At 40.6% G+C, this 27,621-nt stretch overlaps 1 protein-coding gene and 1 pseudogene across 3 annotated transcripts; one reads left to right on the forward strand and one right to left on the reverse strand.

The window, feature by feature from the left end:
• Nucleotides 1–27,621, reverse strand: PLAAT5 (phospholipase A and acyltransferase 5). 3 transcript variants are annotated; one of them, XM_003274127.2, is made up of 6 exons: nucleotides 27,339–27,612; nucleotides 26,701–26,821; nucleotides 25,297–25,402; nucleotides 5,402–5,510; nucleotides 3,204–3,416; nucleotides 1–630 (listed from the first exon to the last, which is right to left on the reverse strand). In XM_003274127.2, exons 1-6 carry the CDS (start codon nucleotides 27,484–27,486, stop codon nucleotides 566–568), a joined length of 762 nt encoding a protein of 253 aa, XP_003274175.2. In that variant the 5' UTR covers nucleotides 27,487–27,612; the 3' UTR covers nucleotides 1–565. The 3 variants fall into 3 exon arrangements, with proteins under 3 accessions (XP_003274175.2, XP_003274174.2, XP_003274173.2); XM_003274126.3 differs by having other exon boundaries at nucleotides 3,154–3,416; nucleotides 26,701–26,791; nucleotides 27,339–27,486; XM_003274125.3 differs by having other exon boundaries at nucleotides 374–630; nucleotides 3,154–3,416; nucleotides 27,339–27,621.
• On the forward strand, nucleotides 23,938–23,986 carry LOC115834928 (annotated as a pseudogene).

Consider the following 27,621-nt stretch of genomic DNA (forward strand, 5'->3'; position numbering starts at 1 on the left):
ATTAAGGTACAGTGGGCCCTGAATAACGAATCTCAGTTTTTCTTAAGGTCCTTGTCCCCTGAGCTACACTGTGGGTCGAAAGGGCAGGATTATCATAAATAGAAAGAAGCTAGAGGCATTTTAGTTCAACAAAAAGAACATCTGGAAAAAGACATTTTCGTTATTGGAAATATTCAAGCAGAGGTTTCTGGGATGTTTCTGATGGCACTCAAGCATCAGAAACCAAGGTCAGCCTAAGAAACAAGCAAGGTCCCATCCTACAAAGAGTGAAATTAGATCCGTATATGAAATGCCTAGCACAGTGCCTGGCGCATAAGAGATACACACTAGATACCAGATCCTTCCCATCCTGAGAGTCTGTGGGTCTATGCCTGTATATATTGGATGTATTTCTGGAAGGGTAATTGGATACATTGTAGATTCTTCCAGAAGTTCACATTTTTCTTAATCAGAGCCATTGAGAGAAGGCAAGGGAAGGAAGCATGTTCTTTTTGCTTGTGTCAGTAGCTCTTCCTCTAGCTGGAGTTTTCATCACCTTCAGGCAGTTATTGGTTTGGGCTTTATGCTATCCACTACAGCTGAAATAACTGCTCCAGCAGCCTTCGCTCCTTCCATGAGGGCGTGCTCTACCTGCAAAGCACATCAGTTCACAGGAAAATCAGTACCAATCCTAGGCTAGCACCCTCCCCTACCTCCACCCCGCCATACCCATTCAGCAACCAGCCTGCCTGGAGTCTATTCCCAAGAGAAGAAGCAGTCTGTGCTATCTTATATTTTCAAAACTCCTAGAGCGACAAGAGACGAAGAAAAGCCAGGATTGTTGGAGACAGACGACCCCTTCCTCCCTCTGTGCCATTTGGCCCAGGGTCTGCTCCCAGCGTGGGGCTCAGAGGCAAAGGATCTCACAGCGCCACAGCCACTGAGGCCCTCATTCTGCAAACAGGGGATCCAAGAGCCAGGGAGTGGAACTCACTTGGACAGAGCCATACAGTGAATTCGTGTCCAAACTTAGCTCTTGGGTTCTTGGGCCTCATGACTTCTGGGCCCAAGCTTCTTCAGAGGACTTCTTGTAATGCCCTCAGTCCTTGGGGTCCTCATGTACAAATTCTCATGGGACGGGAGGTTTCTCACACCAGGGCCCACCAAGCCCCTGACACTAGAGCAAAGCCTCACAAGAATGGAGTGCAGGCTGGAGAGGATGCAGAGCAGAGAGGAGGAAGGTGCAGAAAGTAAAGGGCACAGCAGGGAGGCTGCCAATGCTCACTGAGGATGGGCTGGCAACAGCAGAGACCAACATGGGAATGTGAGCCCAATCTGCTTAGACAACAGAAGAAACATAGAAAGAAAATAGAACAATTATATTCTTTTAATCCTTAATTTTTTTTCATCTCTTTAAAGGGGGATAATAGGCCAGGTGTGGTGGCTCACGCCTGTAATCCCAGACCTTTGGAGGCTGAGGAGGGTGGATCATGAGGTCAAGAAATTGGGACCATCCTGGCCAACATGGTGAAACCCCATCTCTACTAAAAATACAAAAATTAGCTTGACATGGTGGTGTGTGCCTGTAGTCCCAGCTACTCGGGAGGCTGAGGCAGGAGAACCACTTGAACCTGGGAGGCAGAGAGGTTGCAGTGAGCCGAGATCACGCCATCACACTCCAATCTGGGTGACAGAGCGAGACTCTGCCTCAAAAAAAAAGGGGGGATGGTGATAATAAATACTTTCTCTGCTCATCTCATGGAGTTTTAGTAAGGATCACCTATTAACATGAACAGCCCAAGTTTTTACATATATTTAGGATTCAAAGTTCTTTCACATGCACTGAACTACATGAATTTATTTCTTCTCTATATGGGAGGAAGTGACAGAGCCAAATGCAGTATAGGCCAGGGAGGTAATGTGAGTGAGGCAGGTGGGTGACATACCTACCCCTTATCCCCTGCAAAGCCACAGCATGTCCCTACAGAGTGTCAGCAAGTAGGAATGCCAGCCCAGTGGCCCAATCAATTGTCTGTTAAAAAAAAAAAGCTGAAGGCCAGGCTCAGTGGCTCACGCCTATAATCTAGCATTTTGGGAGGCCAAGGTGGGTGGATCACCTGAGGTCAGGCATTCAAGACCAGCCTGGCCAACATGGCAAAACCCCGTTTCTACTAAAAATACAAAAATTAGCCAGACGTGGTGGCGCACACCTAGTAATCCCAGCTACTTGGGAGACTGAGGCAGAAGAATCGCTTGAACCCAGGAGGCAGAGGTTGCAGTGAGCCAAGATTGCGCTACTGCACTCCAGCTTGGGTGAGAGAGCAAAACTCTGTCTCAAAAAAGAGAGAGAGAGAGAGAAAGAGAGAAAAGCTGAGAACCTACATCTTTTTATATAAAATTTTATATAAAATTTCTATATTTTTAAATATTGGCAAGTAATTCAAACAAAAATTATGTGTGTGAGTGTGTGTGTGTGTATCCAAGATGTGGCCCGCAAGGTACTAGTTTGCAATTTTAGCAATAGAGTATCTGCTTCTGCTTATCCCTGCTTTGTTAAGGAAGAAATGGTCTTTGGCCAGGCACGGTGGCTCACACCTGTAATCCCAGCACTTTGGGAGGCCGAAGTGGAGGATCACTTGAGCCCAGGAGTTCAAGACCAGCCTGGGCAACATAGCAAAACCACCACTCTACAAAAAAAATTAAAATTAGCTGGGTGTGGTGATGCACACCTGAAGTCCCAGCTATTCAGAAGGCTAAGGCAGGAGGACTGCCTGAGCCCAGGAGGTTGTGGCTGCAATGAGCCATGATTACATCATTACACTCCAGCCTAGGTGACAGAGTGAGATCCTGTCTCCAAAGAAAGAGAGGGAAAAAAGAAAAGAAAGAAAAGCTTTCAGAAATATAGTAATTTGACCAAGGATACCCCTTTAGTTAATAGTTGAGCTGGGGCTCCAACCGCTGGTCTTACTATTAGCCCAGTTCCTTTTCTACTCCTCCCTGGGTTAATAAAGGTGAAAATACCTCCTGAACCATAAAGTCCTGCAGAAATAGAAGGCCCTACTAGTATAACGAATAACATAATGAAAGCACTGATTACCATTCTGATCACTAATGAAATGACAAACCCCAAGAAAGCTCTGGAAGAAGCCATCATCAGAGCAAATGGAGTCACACCTGCTGGCTCCGGGGTACGCCATATCTGAGGCCATTGACAAAGTGCTCACAGTTCCCTTCAATCAGGCTGTACTGCACGATCTTGTTGACCATCTTTTTTGTACGCTGGATGATCTTGTCCACCGGCAGGGGCAGGTACGTCCCATCTAGCTTGTTATTGACCTTCCAGGAGCAGCCATGCAGCACATCCTCCAGACGACTGTATTTCACCACGGCCCGATTGCTAAAGATGGAAGTAATGCTGCCCACCTCAAACTCGTCACCTGGAGACCAAACACAAACAAAGGCTGGGAAATGCAAGGAGTAGCAGAGCAGAGCACAGTCTAAGGCTATGAGTAAGCTGCTTCCCCTGGAGTCTCATTGGCACCATCAGTAGAAGGGTGGCAGAAGAGGGGGAGTTGGAGTCAAAGAACCGCAGAGAATCAACTTTCCTGAGAAGCCCTTTGCCCTGCGCCTCACTCCCTGCTCTCAACCCACACAGGAGTCTCTTTCTCATTAAACTCTTGGAGCACCTTCCCATGTGGTCCCAGACTGTGTTGCACTGACCTGCCCAAGTCCTAGGATTTGAGTCTCATTTCCTGAGAAGACTTCAGTAATCTTCACAAACATGTAAAGAGCACTCTCTATGTAAGTGTCAGCTCCTGGGTAAAGGGCTATCACATACATGATTATGGTGGTTCCATGTCACGCCTCCCTCTGGGGCTGCCACAGGGGCACAGGGGAAGCAGCCAAGCAGGGCTCTGAATGGCACCTGCTCCTGCCAGCTTCCACCTACAGCCACTTGACTGTTACCTCTACTCAAATACAGGGATTCTCATTAAGTGTATGTTTGAAAACAGAGTTCCACAACTTTGAAAAAAGAAATGTTTGAAAGCTGCTACATTATCATATTCAGCCCTGAGATGAGGCAGAGACTCAAAGAGGGTCAGGAACCTGCCCAAAGCCTGGTGGGTAGTCATTTAAAGTAGCACTGCTACAACCATGTTGATATGCAAATGTGTATACCCTTCCCTTTATAAGTTGTCCAAGGGCAAGAAATGCTCCATGATCTTTTCTTACAAATTTGAAGAAAATCTGCTGATTTTATAAAAGCTGGCAATAGATAATTCAGCATTTAGGAGCAGAAATGGCAGAATTCATTTTCAGAGAGCAAGATAGGGGTGGGGGAAGACATAACTGATAAGTATGTCTGTGGCTGTACAAGAGGGAAACTCCTGGACTTAGTCTGGAAAGAAGAAATGAATTTCTACATTCTTTGAGTAGGTTCGGAGACAAGAAGTGGGAAGGGTATGAGTGGATGGGGCAGAGAAGAGAGGCAATGAGAAGGGGCTCTGCTCCATGGGAACATCCCAGCATGGTGAGAGACTGGGCCAGAGGAAGAGGACAGGACACAGGGATGACAGCTGAGAACATGTTAGGACAAAAGGCCTTTGGTATAGTGCCCTTCTGTAATTCAACTTTGAACTGGCAATACCTGCACAGGAGACAGCATTCAAAGTGCATTCAAGGGTATGCAACAGGGTCCGCCCACCCCTTCCTCTCCCAAACCCCAACCCTTATCAGGCCTCATCTCCTGAGATAACCATTGTGACCAGCAGTTCTAGATACCCAGTTTTAAGTTGTTTCCCATTTTGCTGTAATCTTCCTCTACTATCATCACCTCCTCCCCCATCAAATCTCCACTAAGATTTAATTAACACAAATTGAATCTCAGCCATATGTTAAGGAGCTGTGAGAAATGAAAGGAGAGCTGTATCTACATTTAGGGTGAAACAGCATGGAGCATGTTGGAACAGCAGGGAGACAAGGTGAGGACGAAGGTGCCAAAGGTGATCAAGAAGCCAGATGCAGTGTTTGAGGACTATAGAAAACAAATGACGATCAGAACATGTGAGCATCTGCACCCTCCTTGGGGAATCCTCAGAAAGATGAGGATAGATGCTCAACTGTTGTCAATACAAAATGGAGCTCAAGTTCTAAAATGTGTATATTTAAACATAGGGGCCTCTAGGAGGTCAGGGAACTTGGGCCACGCTCTTTACACTTGTATCACTCTTAGACCTAGACACTCAGTGGTTTTCAGTGAACAGAGACCAAGCTCTGTCACACAGTAAACAAAGGTCCAGTCATGCTTCAAGGGGTCCCATTGCTAAAGAATGGCAGTAACTGAGGAACACAGTAATTAACTGTGCTTCTATTTACTTTGCTAACTTCAATATCAGTATTTCAATAGACTATTCACTCTTACTCGGGGGAGCCAGATGGACCACGCAATCATCTTCCACGTAGATGGCCCAGTGCTCATAGCCAATTCGAAAAATCTCAATCAGGTCTCCAGGTCTGGGTCTTGGTTTTCCCTATAATGGAAAAATAAAAGATAAATGGCACATGCCCAAGGAACTCCAGAGACCTTGTTTTAGGATCAGGTACAGCTCAGCCTAAAGATGCCCTCAGTGTGGTTCATCACTTCAGAAACCCAAGCTAAAGAAATTTCTCTTCACACTGAGGACCAAAGAAGTCCCTTCCTCTCCTACCACCACTCACATTACTAAAGCCATCAAGGATACCTGTGCCAGTTATCAATGTATTGCCTCTCAGCTGTGAATGTACCCTCCAATATATACCCTGTGATAGATGACTAAACTTCTTTAAGCATTTCTTCCTTAAAGCAAGTAAGATGTTAAACCTTCTCAGTAGAGGGTGCTGGAGGGACACTGCAAGAGAAAGGGGCTCTCCTGCAGTTTCTGGCTGGGGTGGGCAGGATGATGGTCAGTAGTGTGGGTGTGTGGGCATGTAGTAGAGTTCTACCTCAGACCCAGGACCCTCAAGGCCTCCTGCCCCTGCTGGCACCTTGATTCCCTCTACAGGGCCCCCACATGACCCATCTGAAGCCCAGAGGGTGCCCCCATCCTCTGCACACCCACACCACCAGTTGCTAATAGCCACTTCAGTCCTGTTTGCCCAGCAATTGCAAACTCCTCTCTTATCATGTGTGTGTGTGTGTGTGTGAGAGAGAGAGAGAGAGAGAGAGACAGGTAGAGAGAGAATGAGAATATACATGAATAGGTAGGCATTGAGTTGTAAATATGATGAGCATCCGTCTTTTTAAAAAATATTTGACCAGAGCTCCAGGTCTCACCTTCACTGCTGTGTTATCATCTCCTAGAGGCCCAGCTTCTGTGGCCCTGTGACCTGCAGGTCTTTGGAAATCCATAGCTAAGATGTTAGGACCCCGTGGAAGCCTAGAAATGGTATTGCTGTCTCTAAGCCAGACCTGATCACCTACCTGGAGCAAAGAAAAGAGCCCTGGAATATGGAGAGACACAAGATGGTAGCGAAACACCCAGTTACGTGTTCTCATTTCACCCAAGACCTTTGGCCAGAACAGGGTATAAAAGATTCATTCCCAAAAGTGATACTAAAAAGATATGGAAAATGTGAACATGAGAATTTGCAATTAAGGAAAGGCTGTAAAAGTGTGGGTGAGTGCAAAGTGCACAAAGGAGGTCATAATGGACTTTGTCATTAATGTCATTAATTTGTCAACTACTCAGAGCAAAATATTTTAATATAATACATATGTAAAAGTCTCTAGCAAATTTTCGAATTCAAATAGACATAAGACATGACATACTGGAAAGAAACCTTTCAAATGTAAAGAATATGGCAAATTGGCCAGGTGCGGTGGCTCACACCTGTAATACTAGCACTTTGGGAGGCCAAGGTGGGTGGATCACCTGAGGTCAGGAGTTCAAGACCAGCCTGACCAGCATGGTGAAACCCCATCTCCACTAAAAATACAAAAAAATTAGCCAGGCTTGGTGGAACCTACAGTTCCAGCTATTCAGGAGGCTGAGGCAGGAGAATAGCTTGAACTCGGGAGGTGGAAGTTGCAGTGCGCTGAGATCGCGCCATTGCACTTCAGCCTGGGTGACAGAGCAAGACTCCCATCTCAGAAAAAAAGAATGTGGCAAATTATTTCACATGCTTTCATACCTGTGACTGAATACGGCAAAGCATTTTAAAGGTCCTCAAACATAAGATAATTCATACCGGAGAGAAACTCTATAAATCTGAAAAATGTGGAAAAGCTTTTAACCACACCTCATACTTTTCTAAACAAAAAATAAAGTATACTGGTGAGAAATTACTAAAAGATACTTTTGCAGATGCAGTAAATGTGAAAAAAATATTTAATCAAACATTAAGTCTATATAAACATCAGAGGATTCACAGTAGAAAGAACTAAGGTACTGACACTTCATACATTACACCAAATCAGAGTGCTGAGTACAGAAAATAATTCAAAGCTAAAACTGTCAGATTTTTTTGTAGATAACTTTAAAAGAAACAGAAGACTTTTTTGAAGAGTTATAATTACAAAGTATTTGTTTTCCCTTGAAAAAATTATAGTTTATTGAAAGCAAATGTAATTAAATTCTCAAATTACTTCATGCTGTTCCTTCATTCCTATTGTTTATGTGAAAGCATGTGATCCACTATTGTTACATCAGATCTATGAGAGATTCTTTTTCATTAGGTGAGCATTATTTATGATCTTTTCCATGGAAGAGTAAGGACATTGAAATGTAAGGTGCACGATGAAAATCTCAGTAGAGAGGCTCTTTGTGGTTGACTTATAACATTGTTTGAGTGAAGCAAGAGGTAGGTGTTCAGAGTAATATTCTACATGATAGTGAGACGAAAACATTTTGAATTTTAGTAGTAAATCATTTTACCAATTGTACTTTTATGTAATAAAATGCAGTACATTTTGAAATTCTGATTTAAGATTACAGGTGAACTTAATTTTTTAAACAAAACTGTTTTTTAAAAATATTAATAGGCTGGATAAAGAAAATGTGGAATACTACACAGCCATAAAAAGGATGAGATCATGTCCTTTGCAGGTACATGGTTGAAGCTGGAAGCCATTATCCTAAGCAAACTAACACAGGAACAGAAAACCAAACACCGCATGTTCTCACTTATAAATGGGAGCTGAATGATGAGAACACATGGACACACAGGAAGGGGAATAACACACATTGGGGCCTGTCGGGGTGGGGGTTGGAGGAGGGAGAGCATCAGGAACAATAGTGAATGGATGCTGGACTTAATACTAAGGTGATGGGTTGATCTGTGTACAAACCACCATAGCACAATTTTACCTATGTAACAAATCTGCGCATCCTGCATATGTACCCCAGAACTTAAAAGTTGAAGAAAAAAAAAGGAAAGAAAAAAACAGCCCAAACAGCCATCAATAAGGACCAGTTAAGTAAATAATCCTACATCCACACACACAGAGGCATTAGAGAGAGCAAGTTGAATTTACACGAGCAGCGTAATCCTGCTGAGATTCATGCTTGCTGCAGCATGTGTCAGTTACTCCATTATATGGAGGCACCACATTTTGCTTAACCAACATTGTTCTTTTTCAGTATCACTTTGGCTATCCCAGGTCCTTTGTCTTTCCATGTAAATTTTAGGATCACTTCATCAATGGATATCAAAAAAAATATTTTGACAGGGATTGTGTTTAATCTGTAGACCGATTTGGTGAAGACTGCCACCTTAAGATTGCAGATATTTTACAATCCACAAACATGGAATTTTTTGTGTGTACTTAAATCTTCAATCTCCCTTACCAATGTTTTGTAGCCTAACATTTTTGTTAAAGTTATTCCTAAGTATTTTTATGCTATGATGAATGGAATTATTTTCTTAATTTCATTTTCAGGTAGTTCACTTGTAATATATAGAAATTCCATTGATTTTTGCACATTAGCCTTATATTCTGCAACTTTGTTGAACATATTTATTAATTCTAATGGTTTTGTGGCCCAGGCATGGTGGCTCATGCCTGTAATCCCAGCACTTTGGGAGGCCAAGGTGGGTGGATCACTTGAAGCAAGGAATTCAAGACCAGCCTGGGCAACATGGTGAAACCCCGTCTCTACTAAAAATACAAAAAAAAAAAAAAATAGCCAGGAGTGGTGGTGCACACCTGTAGTCCCAATTACTTGGGAGGCTGAGGCATGAGAATCGCTTGAATCTGGGAGGCAGAGGTGGCAGTGAGCTGAGATCGTGCCACTGCACCATGCACTCCAGCATAGGTGACAGAGCAAGACTCTGTCTCAAAAAAAGAAAAAAATTGTAATAGTTTTGTAAGTACAGGCATGTCTCATTTTATTGTGCTTTGCTTTATTGTGCTTCACAGATACTTCATTTTTTACAGATTAAAGGTTTGTGATAACCGTGCGTCAGCTAAGTCAATTGGCGCCTTTTTTCAAACAGCATGTGCTCACTTTGTTAGCATTTTTTAGCAATAAAGTATTTTTAATTAAAGAATGTACTTTTTTTTACATGTAATGCTATTGCAAACTTAATAGGCTACAGAATAATGTAAACATGACTTTTATATGCACTGGGAAACCAACAAATGTGTGCGACTCACTTTCTTGCAATATTCGTTTTATTGTGACGGTCTAGAACCAAACCCACGATATGTCTGAAGTATACCTCTATGTGACTGATTCCTTAGGATTTTCTACATACATTGAGTTTTTCATAGGTGCCCTTTTTCAGGTTGAGGAAACTCCCTTTGATTGAGTTCAAGAGAATTTTTTTTTATCATGAATGGCAGATTTTATCAAATGCTTTTTCCAGAGGTATTGAGATGATCATATGATTTTTGTCCTTTACTCTGTTAGCATGTTTCTTTTTGTTTTTTTTGTTTGTTTGTTTTGTTTTTCGTGGTTTTCTTTTTTGTTTTTTTTTTGTTTGTTTTTTTTGAGAGGAAGTCTCACTCTGTTGCCCAGGCTGGAGTGCAGTGGCGCGATCTCAGCTCACTGCAACCTCCACCTCCTGGGTTCAAGTGATTCTCATGCCTCAGCCTCCCAAGTAGCTGGGATTGCAGGCGTGCGTCACCCCTCCTAGGTAAGTTTTTTGGTTTGTTTCATCTTGTTAACCAGGCTGGTCTCAAACTCCTGACTTCAAGTAATCTGCCTGCCTCTACCTCCCAAAGGGCTAGGATTACAGGCATGCCCCACAGCGCCCAGCCCTGTTATATTACATTAATTGATTTGGAGATGTTACACCGAACTTGCATTTCTGGGATAAATCTTAGTCACTGTGTATAATCATTTTTATATACACGCTGGATTCCATTTGCTAGCATTTTTCTGAGGGTTTTTACATGTATATTCATAAAAGATATTAGTCTTGTAGTTTTCTTTTTTTGAGATATCTTGGCTTTGGTATCAGGATAATACTGGCCTCACAGAATGAGTTGGGAAGCATTTCTTCCTCTATTTTCAGAAAGAGTTTATGAAAGATTGGTAATTTTTCTTATTTAAATCCATGGTAGAATTCTTGAGCAAAGCCATCTGGGTATGAGATTTTCTTTGTGAAAAGATTTTTATTTACTAATTCAATTTAGATTTTCTAGCTTTTCTTGAGCCAGTTTTATAATTTGTGTCTTTCTAGGAACTTACCCAATTCATCTCAGTTGTCTAATTTGTTTGCTTAAAGTTTTTCACAGTATTCCCTTTTATGTCTATGAGATTGATAGTGAGCCCCCTCTTACATTCCCAGTTTCAGCAATTTGAGTGCTCTCTCTTTTTTTCTTGGTTAGTGTAGCTAAAAGTTTGTCTATTTTACCTTTTCGAAATACTATTTTTTGGCTTCATTCCTTTTCTTTATTGATTTCTGTTTTCTATTTCATTGATTTCTACTCCAGTCGTTATCATTTTCTTACTTCTGCTTGTTTTGGTTTTAGTTTGCTTTGTTCCCCTAGTTTCTTAAGGTAGGAGCTTAGATTATTGATTTGAGATTTTTTTCCTTTCTAATACAGGCATTTGCAGCTATAAATTTTCTTCTAAGCGCTTCAGCTGCATCTCATAAAATTGATATGTTCTGTTTTCATTTTCACTCAACTCAAAATATTTTCTAACTTCCTTGTTCCTTTTTTGACCACGGGTTATTTAGGTGTATGTTGTTTAATTTCCAAATACTTGTGAATTTCCCAAAATATCACTTGATTATTAATTTCTAATTTAATTTCATGTGATCAAATAAAATATTTTGTAGGATTTCAATCCCTTCAAATTTACTGAGACTTGCTTTATGGCCTAGAAGAGGGTCTATCCTGGAAAACATTCGCGTGTCCTAGAGAAGAATATGTATTCTGTTGTTGAGTGAAATGTTTTATAAATGTCAGTTAGATAACGTCAGTTAGTTGCTTACATCTTCTATCTGCTCACTGATTTTCTGTATAGTTGTTCTATCCACTACTGAGAGTGGGGTATTGAAGTCTCCCAACTATTATTTCTGAATTCCCAATTTATCCCTTTATTTCTATCAGTTTTTACTTCATACTTTTTGGGATTATTTTGTTGGATATGTATATGTTTATAGTTGTCATATCTTCCTGATGAATTAACCTTTTGTCATTATAGAATGACCCTATTTTTTTCTAATAATATCTCTTCTCTTAAAGTCTATTCTGACTGATACTAGTACAACCACTCCTGCTATGGCTACTATTTATATCAACCTATTTGTGACTTTAGATCTACAGTGTGTCTCCTGTGGATGGCATATAACTGGATCTTGTACTATCAAGTCATATGATCTCTGCCTTTTTTTGGTGTGTTTAATTCATTCACATTTAATGTTACTGTTAATAAAGTTGGATTTATTACTATAATTTTGCTGTCAATCTTCTGTACATCACGTCCTTTTTGTTCCTCTGTTCCTCTTTTGCCTTCTTTTTTGTATCAAATACATATTTTCTAATGATCATTTTACTTCCTCTGATAACTTTTTAATTACATTTTTAATTGTTTTCTTTGTGGTTGCTCTACGGATTACAATATGCATCTTGACTTATTGCTGTCTGCTTCAGATTAATGCTAACTTAATTCCTATAAAATACAGAAACTTAAAGTTAGCTCCATTCCTTCTTCCCTCCTTTATGTTATTATTGTCAGATATATTACATCCAAATATGTTATAAACCAAAGACAGTGTTACAAATATTGCTTTATACAAACTTTTGTCTTTTAAATGAGTTAAGAGAAAAAGGAAAAAATATACTTATGGTCATTTATATTAACTGCATTTTACCATTTCTGGTACTCTCCATTTCTTCCCGTTGATTAAGATACTTACTGTCTGGTGTCAATGATCTAATACAGCTTCATTTCAGTCCCTCTCCTTTGTGCTATTACTATTATATTTATTATATATTTGCATGTTATCAGACCAAGAATAGGCCGGGCGCGGTGGCTCACGCTTGTAATCCCAGCACTTTGGGAAGGCCGAGGCGGGCGGATCACGAGGTCAGGAGATCGAGACCACGATGAAACCCCGTCTCTACTAAAAATACAAAAAAAATTAGCCGGGCGTGGTGGTGGGCGCCTGTAGTCCCAGCTACTCGGGAGGCTGAGGCAGGAGAATGGCGTGAACCCGGGAGGCAGAGCTTGCAGTGAGCCGAGATCGCGCCACTGCACTCCAGCCTGGGTGACAGAGCGAGACTCCATCTCAAAAAAAAAAAAAAAAAAAAAAAGACCAAGAATAGGATTTATAACTAGTTTTATTCAATTACCTTTCAAATTGGTAAGCATAAATGATAAAATATATATTTATATTCTTCTATATAATTACCTTTACTGGTGCTTTGTATTTCATGTGGCTTAGAATGCTATCTGGTGTGTCTTTCTTTCCACCTGAAGAATTTTCTTTGCTATTTATTTTAAGGCAAGTGTGCTAGCCACAAATTCTCTCATTCTACATTCATCTGGGACTATCTTTATTTCACCTTCATTTTTGCAAGATATATTATTGGATATAAAATTATTGGTTAACAGGTTTTTTAAATATGTCATCCCACTGCCTTCTGGTCTCCATTGTTTCTGATGAAAAGTTGACTATTGTTTTTTATTGTGCGTCTCTAGTATACAACAAGTCTTTTTTTCTCTTGCTGTTTTCAAGATTCTCTCTTTGTGTTTGGCTTTCATCTGTTTGAATGATATGTCTAGGTATTCACAGAGCTTCTTGGGTGTATAGATAAATGTTTTACATCAAATTTGGAAAGTATTCAGTTATCTTTTATACAGGTATTTTTTCTGCCTTTTTATCGTCTCTCTTTCTGGGACTCCAATTATACATTTGTTGGTTTGCTCGATGGTGTCTCCTTGGCCTCTGAGGCTCTGTTCATTTTTCTTTTTCTTTTTCCTCCTACTCTTCATATTAGATAGTTGCTCTTGATCCATCTTCACGTTTGCTGATTCTTTTTTCTTTTTGGTAACTCAAATTTGCTGTTAAATCACTCTAGTGAATGTTTTATTTTGGCCATTGTATTTTTCAACCCCAGGATTTTCATTTGGTGCTTCTTTATCACTTCTACCTCCTTATTAATATTCTATATTTGATCAGTCATTGTCATTCCACTTTCCTTTAATTCTTTAAACTTGATTTTATTTACTTCTTTAAACATACTCATAATAGCAGTTTAGAAGTATTTGCTACATCCAACATGTAGGCCCACTAGGAAGGAGTCTCTACTGTTTTTGTGTGTATGGGTCACTCTTTCCTGTTTCTTTGCAGTCTCATAATTTGTTGTTGAAAAACTGGACATTCTAGGTGACATACCATAGCAACTGTGGGTTCCGATCTCCTTCACCACCCAACCAGGGCTGATGGTTGTTGCTGTTTGCTTGTTTGTTTGTTTAGTAACCCACCTGGACTGATTCTGTGATGTCGGTTTGTCTCATAGCATGTAAGCACTGAGATATCTACTTAGATTTTTTTTCTTGTTTTTATTTATTTTTTTTAATGTATTTTTTTGAGACAGAGTCTCGCCCTGTCGCCCAGGCTGGAGTGCAATGGTGTGGTCTCGGCCCACTGCAACCTCCACCTTCCAGGTTCAAATGATTCTCCTGCCTCAGCCTCCTGAGTAGCTGAGATTACAGGTGCCTGCCAGCATGCCCAGCTAATTTTTGTATTTTAGTAAAGATACAGTTTCACCATGTTGGCCAGGCTAGTTTCAAACTCCTGACCTCATGATCTGTCTGCCTCAGCCTCCCAAAGGGCTGGGATTACAGGCATGAGCCACAGCGCCCGGCTTCTTGTTTTTAAGCCTGGCTTCCTAGATCATCATAGCTTAATGGCCAGAAGTTGAGCCACACCTTGTGCTGGGAAGGCTTCATGTTTTGTCAGTGGATCTCTGTGTGGCTTGGAGAATTCATTCAAAGTTCCAAATTTTTATGAGTCTCTAGTCCATCCTGAATGTGAATGTGTATGCAGCCTTGTGCACACCTACTAGACCACCAGATACATGTGGCAGCTTTTCAAGACCCTCTTTAGTTGTATCATTACCTGGATTTCCATGTTAAATTTTTGGCTGGCCTGTTGACCTACTTCTTATCCTAACCAGTATGGCAACCTCAAGCTAGGTGCAATTTTGGTCTTCCATGATTGTCACTGAGATAACTATTGTTTTCAACATCCCTGGGCATGGAAGTAAAGTCAGTCACTCTCTGCTGCCACTGCCATTCCCTCCCACAAGCCCCACCCACCTGGATAGAACTTCCTTACCACAACCACAGAGCTGGAGGTGAAGGGGCAATGCTAAAACACTACAGACTTCCACTGTTCTTTCTGAAATTCTGAGAACCAGCAGACTTTCTTTTTTTTTTTTTTTTTTTTTTTAAGACAGAGTTTTGCTCTGTTACCCAGGCTGTAGTGCAGTGGCGCGATCTCAGCTCACCGCAACCTCCGCCTCCCTGGTTTCAAGGGATTCTCCTGCCTCAGCCACCCGAGTAGCTGGGACTACAGGCTTGCTCCACCACGCCCTGCTAATTTTTTGTATTTTTAGTAGAGATGGGGTTTTACCGTGTTAGCCAGGATGATCTCGATCTTCTGACCTGCCCCCCTTGGCCTCCCAAAGTGCTGGGATTACAGGCGTGAGCCCACACCCGGCCACAGATGGACTTTCTTAAATTAACCCTTCTCAATTTGTTGTATGCCTTTGGTCAAATTTCCAGTCTTTAAATGACTGTCTTTGGCAATTTTGTCTAGCTTTATAATTGTTTTGGGAAAAGAGGATTTGCTGAGATCTGCGCTCAGCCATTCCACAAGTCCTGTCCACTTGCAGGAATGAGTTTTTGTGGGCACAAAGCAAACAGTATACACAACATTTCATGGAAGGAACTGAGGCCAAGAGAGAGGAAGTGCTTTGTCTCAAGTCCCACAGCAAGTCGATGGTCGAGCTAGGACCAGAACCACTCCCTTCCCCTGCCAACAAACTCTTTCTTCTGCCTTAAAGGGAAAATGTAATGGCAGGCACATATCCACTAGAGGGCTCCCCAAACCAGGCTTCTCACCCAGAAAGCAGAATGATACTGCAGAAGACTTCAAACTGGACTTCATTTTCTTTTGCCATAAGCCCAGGGAAAGCAATAGGGATATCCCCCACCATAAAACCCGGAAGCTTGAGAAGTATAGTGTACAGAAGAGCTTGAGAGCTAAGAGTTGGGAAGACAGCATGTGAGTGATGTAGATGGATACAGAGGAGCAGAAAGCAGCCAAGAGAGTAAGTGAAGAAAGGGAAAGCGGAGGAGAGATCTTTCTCATCCTTCGAAGAAGACCAAAAAGGAAAAATAGCAAATAGTACTTTCTTTGTGATTCAGATAGTAATAAGAATATATTGCTTTAAGCAGACGCCTCTGTCTTCATAAATGGCAAAGGGATCAGAGAACAATGTTTTAAAATGGTCATAAGAAAGTCTGAAGTTTAAATATTCTGAAGCTCATTTTAAAAAGTCAAGTCATGTTCAACATTTGCATGTGCAGATGCAGGTAAACAGTTAAATTGCCTTTAATTTATAATTTAGGTATATACAGATTTTTGATTCATAGATTATCTAATTATTTTTTCCTTTCAGACATAGGTAAATGAGAGAGGAAGAGAAGTTATTTAGCCTAATTTCTTTATGTGAACATACATGCTAAGCTGAGGCCATTTCTGCTATTATACACACACGACACAGGAAAGCCCATAGGCCCATCCTCACTGTTACAGTAATCCAGGGCCCATTTCTATCTAAGTCCTGACACTGGTCAGGAAGAATAACAGAAATGCCCATGGACAAAAGATGAACAAGAAGTGAAGAACAGGTGCCAGAGCTGAAATCAATCCAACTCAGGCTATTATTTCTGGCATTGATCAGGGTGAAAGGAATGGCAGTAACAGTAAGACTATGGGACAGGTTTTTCTGAGTCAGTCCAGAGGAAAAGCCAGTTGACACGTTATGTTACTCTTGAACCAACCCCTGATTCCATCTCACTCTACCTGAGCACAGACCCCAATACCTTAGAGTCCTAACCAATGCCTTTCACCCACCATCCACAGTATCTAGTGGAGGGCAGGGCTCTCAGAGTCGGCCAAGCCAGCTGGACGGTCATGTCTGTTCTTCGTAGGAACATGCAGTCTGTTCTTCACCATCCCTCCACCTTGGACACACTTCCCCACCAACCAAATAGCCAGTTACTTCCCACCCAATATGGCTAGGTTATTCCCAATGACAACAAACAAGCAATCAAATCTTTGTTGTTGTTTCCTGGAAAACTGACAGCAAGAAGATAGCCCAATTCATTGTGAGGCCAGTCTAAGCCAGAAGAAAACCCAAGTTCTGTTCATCCAGGATGTCGAACAAGCTTTGTGGTACAGAAAACAGAAGGCTCAGGGATTGGAGAAGGAAAGAGGAGGGAATTTTGGAATTTTAGGTTATTTTCTTTTGCATTTTAATATCTCACCTGCAATATTGCCACTGGATGAGGTAGTAAGGTATAAAACTAAATGGGATTCACAGAGACTTAACAGTTATCCACTCTCTTGTTAAATTTCCTCCCACTGTAAATCGATTATATTGATTATTGATTCTCAGCCTTGGTTACAAATTGAAATCGCCTGTGGAGCTTTAAAAAGTTCAGATTGGTCTGGAGTACAGCCTAGGTGCCAGAGTTTTAAAAGCTCCTTAGGTGAGTTTAAGGTGCAGCCAAGGTTGCGGTTATACTGGGGGCTTCTCTACAGTCCCATCCTTCCCTTTTTCTTTTCTTTAACATCTCTCCAGCATTTCATGAAGTTCTGCTAACTTCATGAGCCACAGAGTAGCTGTCTGTATGCTCCAGAGCTGCCTCCAATCCCAGCTGATGCTGCCACTTTCAATTCTAGGTGAAGATTTTGCTGCCCTGTTTGTCTTTGTGTAATTGGATTAATTCGAAAGCCTTGTCTTCAAGCTCTTTCTTTTATTAATACTTGTTCAGTTCTATTTCCCGTGCATTTTGTATATCTCTAAGTGTGTCTTTCATTTCCATAAGTTGTGCTTATTTTTTATTTATAATATCTATTTTTGTGGAGCATTTTTCATCCATATCCTGTATTGTCTTAAAAAATTTCTTTAAGTTGGTTTTCACCTTTGTCTGGTATCTCCTTGAATAGCTTAATAATCAACCTTCTGGGCTGGGTGCGGTGGCTCACGCCTATAATTCCAGCACTGTGGGAGGCCGAGGCAGGTGGATCACCTGAGGTCAGGCTCAAGACCAGCCTGGCCAATATGGCAAAACCCCTCCTTTACTAAAAATACAAAAATTAGCAAGACATGGTGGCACACGCCTGTAATCCCAGCAACTGGGGAGGCTGAGGCAGGAGAATCACTTGAACCTGGGAGATGGAGGTTGCAGTGAGCCAAGATCGTGCCATTGCACTCCAGCCTGGGTGACAGAGCAAGACTCCATCTCAAAAATAATAATAATAATAATGAACCTTCTGAATTCTATTTGTCCCTTTAGAATAAGTGGTCATTTCAAAGCTCCCTGTACATCTGCACAGGCTGGCAACCCAGCTCTGGCCCTTCTCCCAGAAACAGGCACCCACTTAGAGAAACTCCTCTTTTCTAAGGCCTCCTATCTGACAAAGAAAAAAATAATCATAGCAAAGACTTGGAACAAACCCAAATGTCCAACAATGAGAGACTGGATTAAGAAAATGTGTCACATATACACCATGGAATACTATGCAGCCATAAAAAATGATGAGTTCATGTCCTTTATAGGGACATGGATTAAGCTGGAAACCATCATTCTCGGCAAACTATCGCAAGGACAAAAAACCAAACACCACATGTTCTCACTCATAGATGGGAATTGAACAATGAGAACACATGGACACAGGAAGGGGAACATCACACACCGGGGACTCTTGTGGGGTAGGGGGAGGGGGGAGGGATTGCATTAGGAGACATACCTAATGCTAAGTGACGAGTTAATGGGTGCAGCACACCAACATGGCACATGTACGCATATGTAACAAACCTGCATGTTGTGCACATGTACCCTAAAACTTAAAGTATAATTAAAAAAAAGAAAAAAATAATCAAAAGTATGAACAAAGCCTCCTAGAAATTTTGGATTATCTTAAATGACCAAAACTAAAAATAATTAGTGTTCCTGAGGAAGAAGAGGAATCTAAAAGTTTGGAAAACACATTTGAGGGAATAATTGAGAAAAATTTCCCTGGCCTTACCACAGATCTAGACATCCAAATACAGGAAACTCAACACCTGGGAAATTCATCACAAAAAGATCATCATCCAGGCACATAGTCATCATGTTATCTAAAATCAAGACAAAGAAAGAATCTTATGAGCTGTGAGGCAAAAGCGTCAGGTAACCTAGAAAGGAAACCCTAACAGATTAACAGCAGATTTCTCAGCAGAAACCCTACAAAACAGAAGGGATTGGGGTCCTATCTTTAGCCATCTCAAACAAAATAATGGTCAGCCAAGAATTTTGTATCCAGCAAAATTAAGCTTCATAAGTGAAGGAGAAATATATAAAGTCTTTTTCAGACAAAGAAATGCTGACAGAATTCACCACGACTAAGCCAGCACTACAAGAAATGATAAAAGGAGCTCTAAATCTTGAAAGAAAACTTGAAAATACACCAAAATAGAACCTCCTTAGATCTCACACAGCCTATAAAATAATAACACAATTTTTAAAAAAAGATATTAAGGCATCAACTAGCACAATGATTAAAACAGCACCTCACATCTCCATACTAAGATTGACTGTAAATGGCCTAAATGCTCCACTTAAAGGATGCAGAATGGCAGAATGGATTAAAATCCACCAACCAAGTATCTGCTGTCTCTAAGAGACTCACCTAATGCATAAGGACTCACATAAACTTAAAAGGGGAGGAAAAAAATATTCCAAGCAAATGGAAACCAAAAGTGAGCTGGAGTAGCTATTCTTATATAAGACAAAACAGACCTTAAAACAACAACAGTTTAAAAAGACCAAGAGGGACATTATGTAATAATACAAAGATCAGTCCAACAGGAAAATATCACAATCCTAAATATATATGCACCTAACACAAGAGCTCCTAAGTTTATAAACCAATTATTACTACACCTAAGAAATGAGATAGATGGCAACACAGTAGCAGTATTCCACTGACAGCACTAGACAGGTCATCAAGACAGAATGTCAACAAAGAAACAATGGACTTAAACTATACTCTAGAACAAATAAACAACAGATATTTACAGAACATTCCACCCAACAACTGCAAAATATACATTCTTTTCATCAGCACATGGAACATTCTCCAAGATAGACCATTTGACAGGCCACAAAACAAGTTTCAATAAATTTAAGAAAATCAAAAATATATCAAGTACCTGTCAGACCACAGTGGAATAAAATTAGAAATTACCTCTGAAAGGAACCCGCAAAACTATACAAATATAAGGAAATTAAGTCATCTACTCCTCAATGATATTTGGTCAACAATGAAATCAAGATGGAAATTTAAAAATTATTTGAACAGAACAATAATAGTGACACAACTTATCAAAAGCTCAGTGACACAGCAAAAGTGGTGCTAAGAGGAAAGCTAAATGCCTACATCAAAAAAAAAAAATCTAAGGTTACACCTCAAGAAACTAGAGAAACAAGAATAAACCAAACCTAAATCAGCAGAAGAAAAGAAATAACCAAGGTCAGAGCAGAAGTAAATGAAATTGAAGCCAAAACACACACACACACACACACACACACACAAAAATGAAACAAAAAGCTGGTTCTTTGAAAAGATAAACAAAATTGATAGACCATTAATGAGATTAACCAAGAAAAGAGAAGAGATCCAAATAAATTCAATTAGAAAAGACATGGGAGATATTAAAACTGATACCACAGAAATACAAAAGATCATTCACACACACAAACTAGAAAATCTAGAGGATATGGATAAATTCCTGTAAATATGCAACCCTCCTAGATTAAATCAAGAAGAAAGAGAAACTCTGAACAGACGATAACAAGTAGCAAGATTGAAACAGTAATTTTTTAAAATGCCAAAAACAGAAAAAAAAAAGTCCAGGACCAGACGGATTCACAGCTGAATTCTATCAGGCATTCAAAGCATTGATATCAATCTTACTGAAACTATTCCAAAAGACAGAGAAAGAGGGAATGCTCCCTAAATCCTTATATGAAGCCAGCATCACCTTAATACCAAAACCAGGAAAGGACATAATAAAAAAAGAAAACTACAGACCAATATCCCTGATGAACACGGATGCAAAAATCCTCAACAAAATACTAGTTAACTGAATCAAACAGCATATCAAAAAGATAATCCACTATGATCAAGTGGGTTTTATAGCAGGGATGCAGGGATGGTTTAATATATGCAAGTCAATAAATGTAATATATCACATAAACAGAATTAAAAACAAAAATCACATGATCATCTCAATAGACACAGAAATAGCATTTGACAAGATCCAGCATCGCTTTATGATTAAAAATCAGCATAAAAGGGACATACCTCAAGGCAATAAAAGCCATCTATGACAAACCCACAGCCAACATTATACTGATTGGAGAAAAGTTGAAAGCATTCTCCCTGATAACTGGAACAAGATAAGGATGCCCACTTTCACCACATTTATTTGATATAGTGCTAGAAGTCCTAGCCAGAGCAATCAGACAAGAGAAAGAAATAAAGGGCATCCAAATCAGTAAAAAGGAATTCAAATTCCTTTTTGTTGTTTGCTGATATGATCAGATACCTAGAAAACCCTAAAGCCTAATCCAAAAATTCCTAGAACTGGTAAATCAATTTAGCAAAGTTTCAGGATACAAAATTGTTGTACACAAATCAGTAGCCCTTCTGTACACCAACAATGACCAAGCTGAGAATCAAATCAAGAACTCAACCCCTTCTACAACAGCTGTAAAAAAAATAAAATACTTAGGAATATACCTAACCAAAGACATGAAAGATCTCTACAAGGAAAACAAAACACTGCTGAAAGAAATCACAGATGACACAAACAAATGGAAACCCATCTCATGCTCATGGATGGGTAGAATCAATATTGTGAAAATGACCATACTGCCAAAAGCAATCTACAAATTTAGTGTAATTCCCATCAAAATACCTATTCACAGAACTAGAACAAAACAATCCTAAAATTAGTGTGGAGCCAAAAAAGAGCCCACATAGCCAAAGCAAGACTAAGCAAAAAGAACAAATCTTGAGGCATCACATTACCTGACTTTGAACTATACTGCAAGGCTATAGTTACCAAAACAGCATGGTGCTGGTATAAAAACAGGCATGTAGACCAATGTAACAGAATAGGGAACCCAGAAATAAAGCAAAATACAGCCAACTGTCTTCAACAAAGCAAACAAAAACATAAAGTAGAAAAGGACAACCTATTCAACAAAAAATGCTGGGATAATTGGCAAGCCACATGTAGAAGAATAAAGCTGGATCCTCAACTCTCACCTTCTACAAAAATCAACTCAAGATGGATCAAAGATTTAAATCTAAGATATGAAACCATAAAAATTCTAGAAGATAACATCAGAAAAACCCTTCTAGACATTGGCTTAGGAAAAGAGTTCATGATCAAGAACCCAAAAGCAAATGCAACGTAAACAAAGATAAATAGATGGGACCTAATTAAACCAAAAAGCTTCTGCACAGCAAAAGAAACAATAAGCAGAGTAAATGGACAACCCACAGAGTGGGAGAGACTATGCACAAACTGCATCCAGCAAAGGACTAATATCCAGAATCTGCAAGGAACTCAAGCAAATAAATCAGCAAGGAAAAAAACAAACAATCCCATCAAAAAGTGGGCAAAGGACATGAACAGGCAATTCTCAAAAGAAGATATACAAATGGCCAACAAACATATTAAAAAACTGCTCAACATCACTAATTATCAGAGAAATGCAAATCAAAACCACAATACAATAATACCACCTTACTCCTGCAAGAATGGCCATAACTTAAAAATCAAAACAATAATATGTGTTGGCATAGATGTGGTGAAAAGGGAACACTTTTACACTGCTGGTGGGGATGTAAACTGGTACAATCACTATGGAAAACACTATGGAGACTCCTTAAAGAACTAGAAGTAGAACAACAATTTGATCCAGCAATCCCACTACTGGGTATCTAACCAGAGGAAAAGAAGTCATTGTATGAAAAAGACACTTGCACATGCATGTTTATAGCAGCACAATTCACAGCTGCAAAAATATGGAACCAGCCTAAATGACCATCAAGCAATGAGTGGACAAAGAAAATGTGGTGTATATATACACACACACACACACACACACACACCACGGAATACCACTCAGCCGTAAAAAGGAATGAAACAATGACATTCACAGCCACCTGGATAGAGCTGGAGACCATTATTCTAAGTGAAGTAACTCAGGAATGGAAAACCAAAAAATCATATGTTCTCACTTATAAGTGGGGGCTAGCTATGAGGGCACAAAGGCATAAGAATGACGTAATCAACTTTAGGGACTCAGAAGGGAAGGGGGAGAGTGGGGTGAGGGATAAAAGACTATACATTGGGTATAGTGTACACTGCTCAGGTGATGGATGCACTAAAATCTCAGAAATCATCACTAAGGAACTCTTCCATGCAACCAAACACCACCTGTTCCCCCAAAACTATTGAAATAAAAGTACAAATAAAGATGTATCAAATATGTAAATCTAAAAAATAAAACTATAAAATATCTAGAAGAAAAGAGGAAAAAATCTTTGTGACATTGGATTAGGCAAAGGTCTCTTAGATACAACACCAAAGGCACTATTCATAAATAGAGATTTATATGAAATCATATTGTATGTCCACTTCTTTGTCAGTCTCCTTCATATAACTATTTTGAGTGACATCCATGTTGTTGCTTTTTATCAATAGTTCATTCCTTTTTATAACTGAGCAGTATTTCATTACATTTCCTTTTTATAAAAGGAAAAGCTGATACATTGGACTTCATCAGAATTTAAGAACCTGTTCTGAAGAGACAAGCCACAGATGGAGAGAAAATATTATAAAGTATACATCTGATGACGTACTTGTATACAGAACTTCTGAAGAACTCTCAAAACATACAAACCAATAGGAAAAAATGGGCGAAAGATTTGAACACTTCACCAAAGATTATATATATGGATGGCAAATATATGCATGAAAAGACGTGCAACATTATCAGTCATTAGGAAAATGCAAATGAAAGCCACAATGAGATACCTACACATCTATTAAAATAGCTAAAATTTAGAAGATTTTGACCATGCCAAATGCTGATGAATTGAACTCTTATAGACTGCTGGTAGGAATGTAAAATGATACAACCACTGTGGAAAACAGTAAGTTAAGGTTGGAGCTCTTTTAGAATTTGTCTAGCAGGCTTGGAAAGCCCCAAAAAAGAAAAAAAAATGTTAAGGAAAACAGTAAGTTAAATATACATCTACCACATGACCTAGCCATTTCATCCCTACATATTCACCCAAGAGGAAAAAATATACAGTCTGCACAAAGACTTGTACATAAATGTTCAAGCAGATTTGTGATAGTCAAAAACTAGTAACAACTCAAATGCTCAATCAACAGGTGAACAGATAAACAAGAGTGGTATATCCATGCAATGAAATACTGCTCAGTAATAAAAAGGAATGAACTGTTGATAAAAAGCAACAACATGGATGTCACTCAAAATAGTTATATGGGCTGGGCACAGTGGCTCATGCCTATAATCCCAACACTTTGGGAAGCTGAGGCGGGAAGATCATGAGGTCAGGAGATCGAGACCATCTTAGCTAACACAGTGTAATCCCGTCTCTACCAAAAATACAAAAAATTAGCCAGGCGTGGTGGCGGGTGCCTGCAGTCCCAGCTACTCGGGAGGCTGAGGCAGGAGAATGGCGTGAACCCAGGAGGCAGAGCTTGCAGTGAGCCGAGATCGCGCCACTGCACTACAGCCTGGGTGACAGAGCGAGACTCCGTCTCAAAAAAAAAAAAAATAGTTATATGAAGGAGACAAAGAAGTGCACATACAATATGATTTCATATAAATCTCTAAAAATGTAAACAAATCTATGGTGACAAAAAGCATATCAGTTGTTGCCTGGGGATGGGAGTGGTATGGGAAGAGAGAGAGATTACAAAAGGCACAAAGAAACTTTTGTAAATGATAGAGATTATTCATTATCTTGATTGTGGTGAAAGTTTCACAGGATATATATATAGATGTCAAAATGTATCAAACTGTATACTTCACTGGCATATACATATGCCAAATGTATCAAATTGTATATTTTAGATATGTGGAGTTTACTGTATGTCAATTACACCTCAATAAAACTGCTTTAAAACAAAGCATAACCAACATCCCAAATCAGTGTATTTATTAGACCGTCTAAACCAAGCTTGTCCAACCCATAGCCCACAGGCCACATACAGCCCAGGACACCTTTGAACATGGCCCAACACAAATTTGTAAACTTTATTAAAACATTATGAGATCTTTTGTGGGTTTTTTTTTTTTTTTAAGCTCAACAGCTATCGTCAGTGTTAGTGTATTTTATGTGTGGCCCAAGACGTTTCTTCTTCTTCCAATGTGGCCCAGGGAAGCCAAAAGATTAGACACCCCTGGAAACAAAGTAAAATACAGTATGTAGAGAAGTTGCCAGGAGTTTAAAGACAGTCACTTTGAGAATTCTTGTTATACCTACCTCAGCTGCTTGCTTTATTAACTTGCCTTCATCCTCAGGCTTTGGAATTGAACTCCAGTCTGCTTTCTGGCTGGGTGTGGTCTCCAAGCTAACTACAGGCTTCTCCCTAAATGATTTTGCAATCACAGAGTTAACAAATATCACTATTTCGTAATTATTGGAAAATCTGTATTACAGATTTGTGATTTTTAAGATGCCTTTCGGTTTGGAGACTGTAGGGAACATTTCCCCCAAAGTTTGTGTCTGTGAACCCATTAGCTTTCATACAAAAGAATTGCTGTTTGCTGGTTTTCTGACAACTGTTCAAATGCTAATGACAGCAAGAAGCAGTTTTGGGGATTTTTGTTTTTTAATTTGCTAATAATCTCTTTTTAATGTTTATGAAAGTGATACTTGCACATGGTTTTCTTTTGTTTTTTTTTTAAGGAACCAGTACATAAGAATTTATGATGAAATGCAAGGAGACCTCCTCCTTTCCCTTCTCATCCCAGCCCTACTACCCAGAAGCAAACCCCTTGAACTCTAGAGCTCTTTCTTCCAATAATTAGCTCCAGATTTCTAAGAAAGCTTGATAAGCCACAACACTGTAACTGCAAGTAATATGAATGAAATCAGTATATTTCTCCCTTGAAACAAAATGTTACAGGACAGGACAGAAATGAAAGGCAAGAATATGCTTTTAAGCATATTAAATTAAGGTAGTGTAGTAGAGTAAAACACTTCGAAGCCAAAAGATCTAGGTTTGAATCTTAGCTCTCATGATTGCTGTCCCACCTTGAGCTAGTAAATGAATGTCTGACCCTCAGCTTGATTATCTTTAAAATAGAGATGAAAATGTGTCTCACAGAGGTCAAGAAGGTGAAAAGAGACAGCACATGTAAACATCTGGTATACCACCAACTCAGAAATGACTTTTTCTTTACCTTTTCCCATGCTTTAAACTCTTCTCCAGAAAAAAATAGTGTATGGGGCGGATGGGACACCCCTAATTTTCAATATAGCTCCTCTCCAAAATTTCAGCCCCTCGGAATTTTTTAAAGCAGCAACCATCATGTTGTTAATGAAAGTGAATTCAGGAAATCTGCCAAAGGCCAACTCGTTGTTCATTGATTAGTGAGATCAACGACAATATTGTAAGCCTCCTGCTAAAGCCATTCATTTCTCTGGGGTCTAGAGAATGGCCTTGTGGCTAGAAACAGCTGCAAGGCATGCCTGTGGCCAACAGGTCCCAAGCCCAGTACCATCTGTTATCACCCAGGATCACACCAGCCTTCCCCTTGCTGGGTACCGGCTGGCTGGTTCACACAAAAACCACTTCTGGGTTTGTTTTACAGAACTGCATTCCAAGTCAATTCTCCAAAAGACTTCTTCCACCCAAAGACCCCATCCTTACAATCTTCTTACCCTTGCTGGATGCTTCTGCCCTGTTCTAATGTGCCCGGCGGAGGCTGCTTGGCTGGGAGCTGGACCAACGCTGCGGATCCCACGGATTCTTCTAATTCAAGGGGGGAAACGCTATTTAGACCTGTGAAAGGAGAGTTCGAGCAAGCACCTTGACCGCTACGGAGAGTGGGCTCAGAGCTCTAGTCTAGCATCGTGCCTGGCCCCTGGTTAGGCCTCAGAAAATCTTGGGATGAATGGAGAGGGTTGTGGAACTAGGTGCTGGAGCGGGTTCAGTTCCTCTGCCAAAGAGAGACTTTGGAATTCCTGGGGACGGAATCGGGGAGAGGATGAAGAAGGGCGCCTCGCCTCTGTCCTAAGCCCGATGGGAGGAACGTCTGCCGATCTAGAGCAGGTCTTAACGCCACCCTCCGGAGTTGCCACCACTGCCTCACTTCCGTATGAGATATAGCAGGAAGGAGGGAGTGGCTACCTGGCTCGCTTTGATTAGCTTTATAACAAGCGGTCGTTCTGAAATATTCGCTCATGATGGCTAACAGACAACACAATCACCAAATGTCTAAGAAAAGGAGCTTTGAGGGTAACGGCCTGCTGGGACCTGAAGGACAATTGCGGAAAGGGCCCGCATTCTTGGGGCTGACCCGAGTGGGGCACAGTTGAACGTCTGAGCGCAGGCTGCCGGTCCTTGGGCCCGGTACCGGCGGTTCGCGAGGCGGGTTTGGGGCGCGGTGGGGGAATCCTAGCGAGGCGGAGCGCGTACTCCCCCTCGGGGCCCGGGCTCAGGCCCATCCCGCCTCTGCGGCCTCGCCGGCCCCCAGGCCTTGCAAGGGACCACGCGCCTGGCGAGTTCCCAGTCGGCGCGGCCCCTGGTCGGCGGAGCCGCGGAATCGTGGGCACTGGGGGCGGAGGGGAAGCGCCGCGGGC

This window comes from Nomascus leucogenys, chromosome 4, assembly GCF_006542625.1.
Source record: "Nomascus leucogenys isolate Asia chromosome 4, Asia_NLE_v1, whole genome shotgun sequence".
Classification (NCBI taxonomy): Eukaryota; Metazoa; Chordata; class Mammalia; order Primates; family Hylobatidae; genus Nomascus; species Nomascus leucogenys.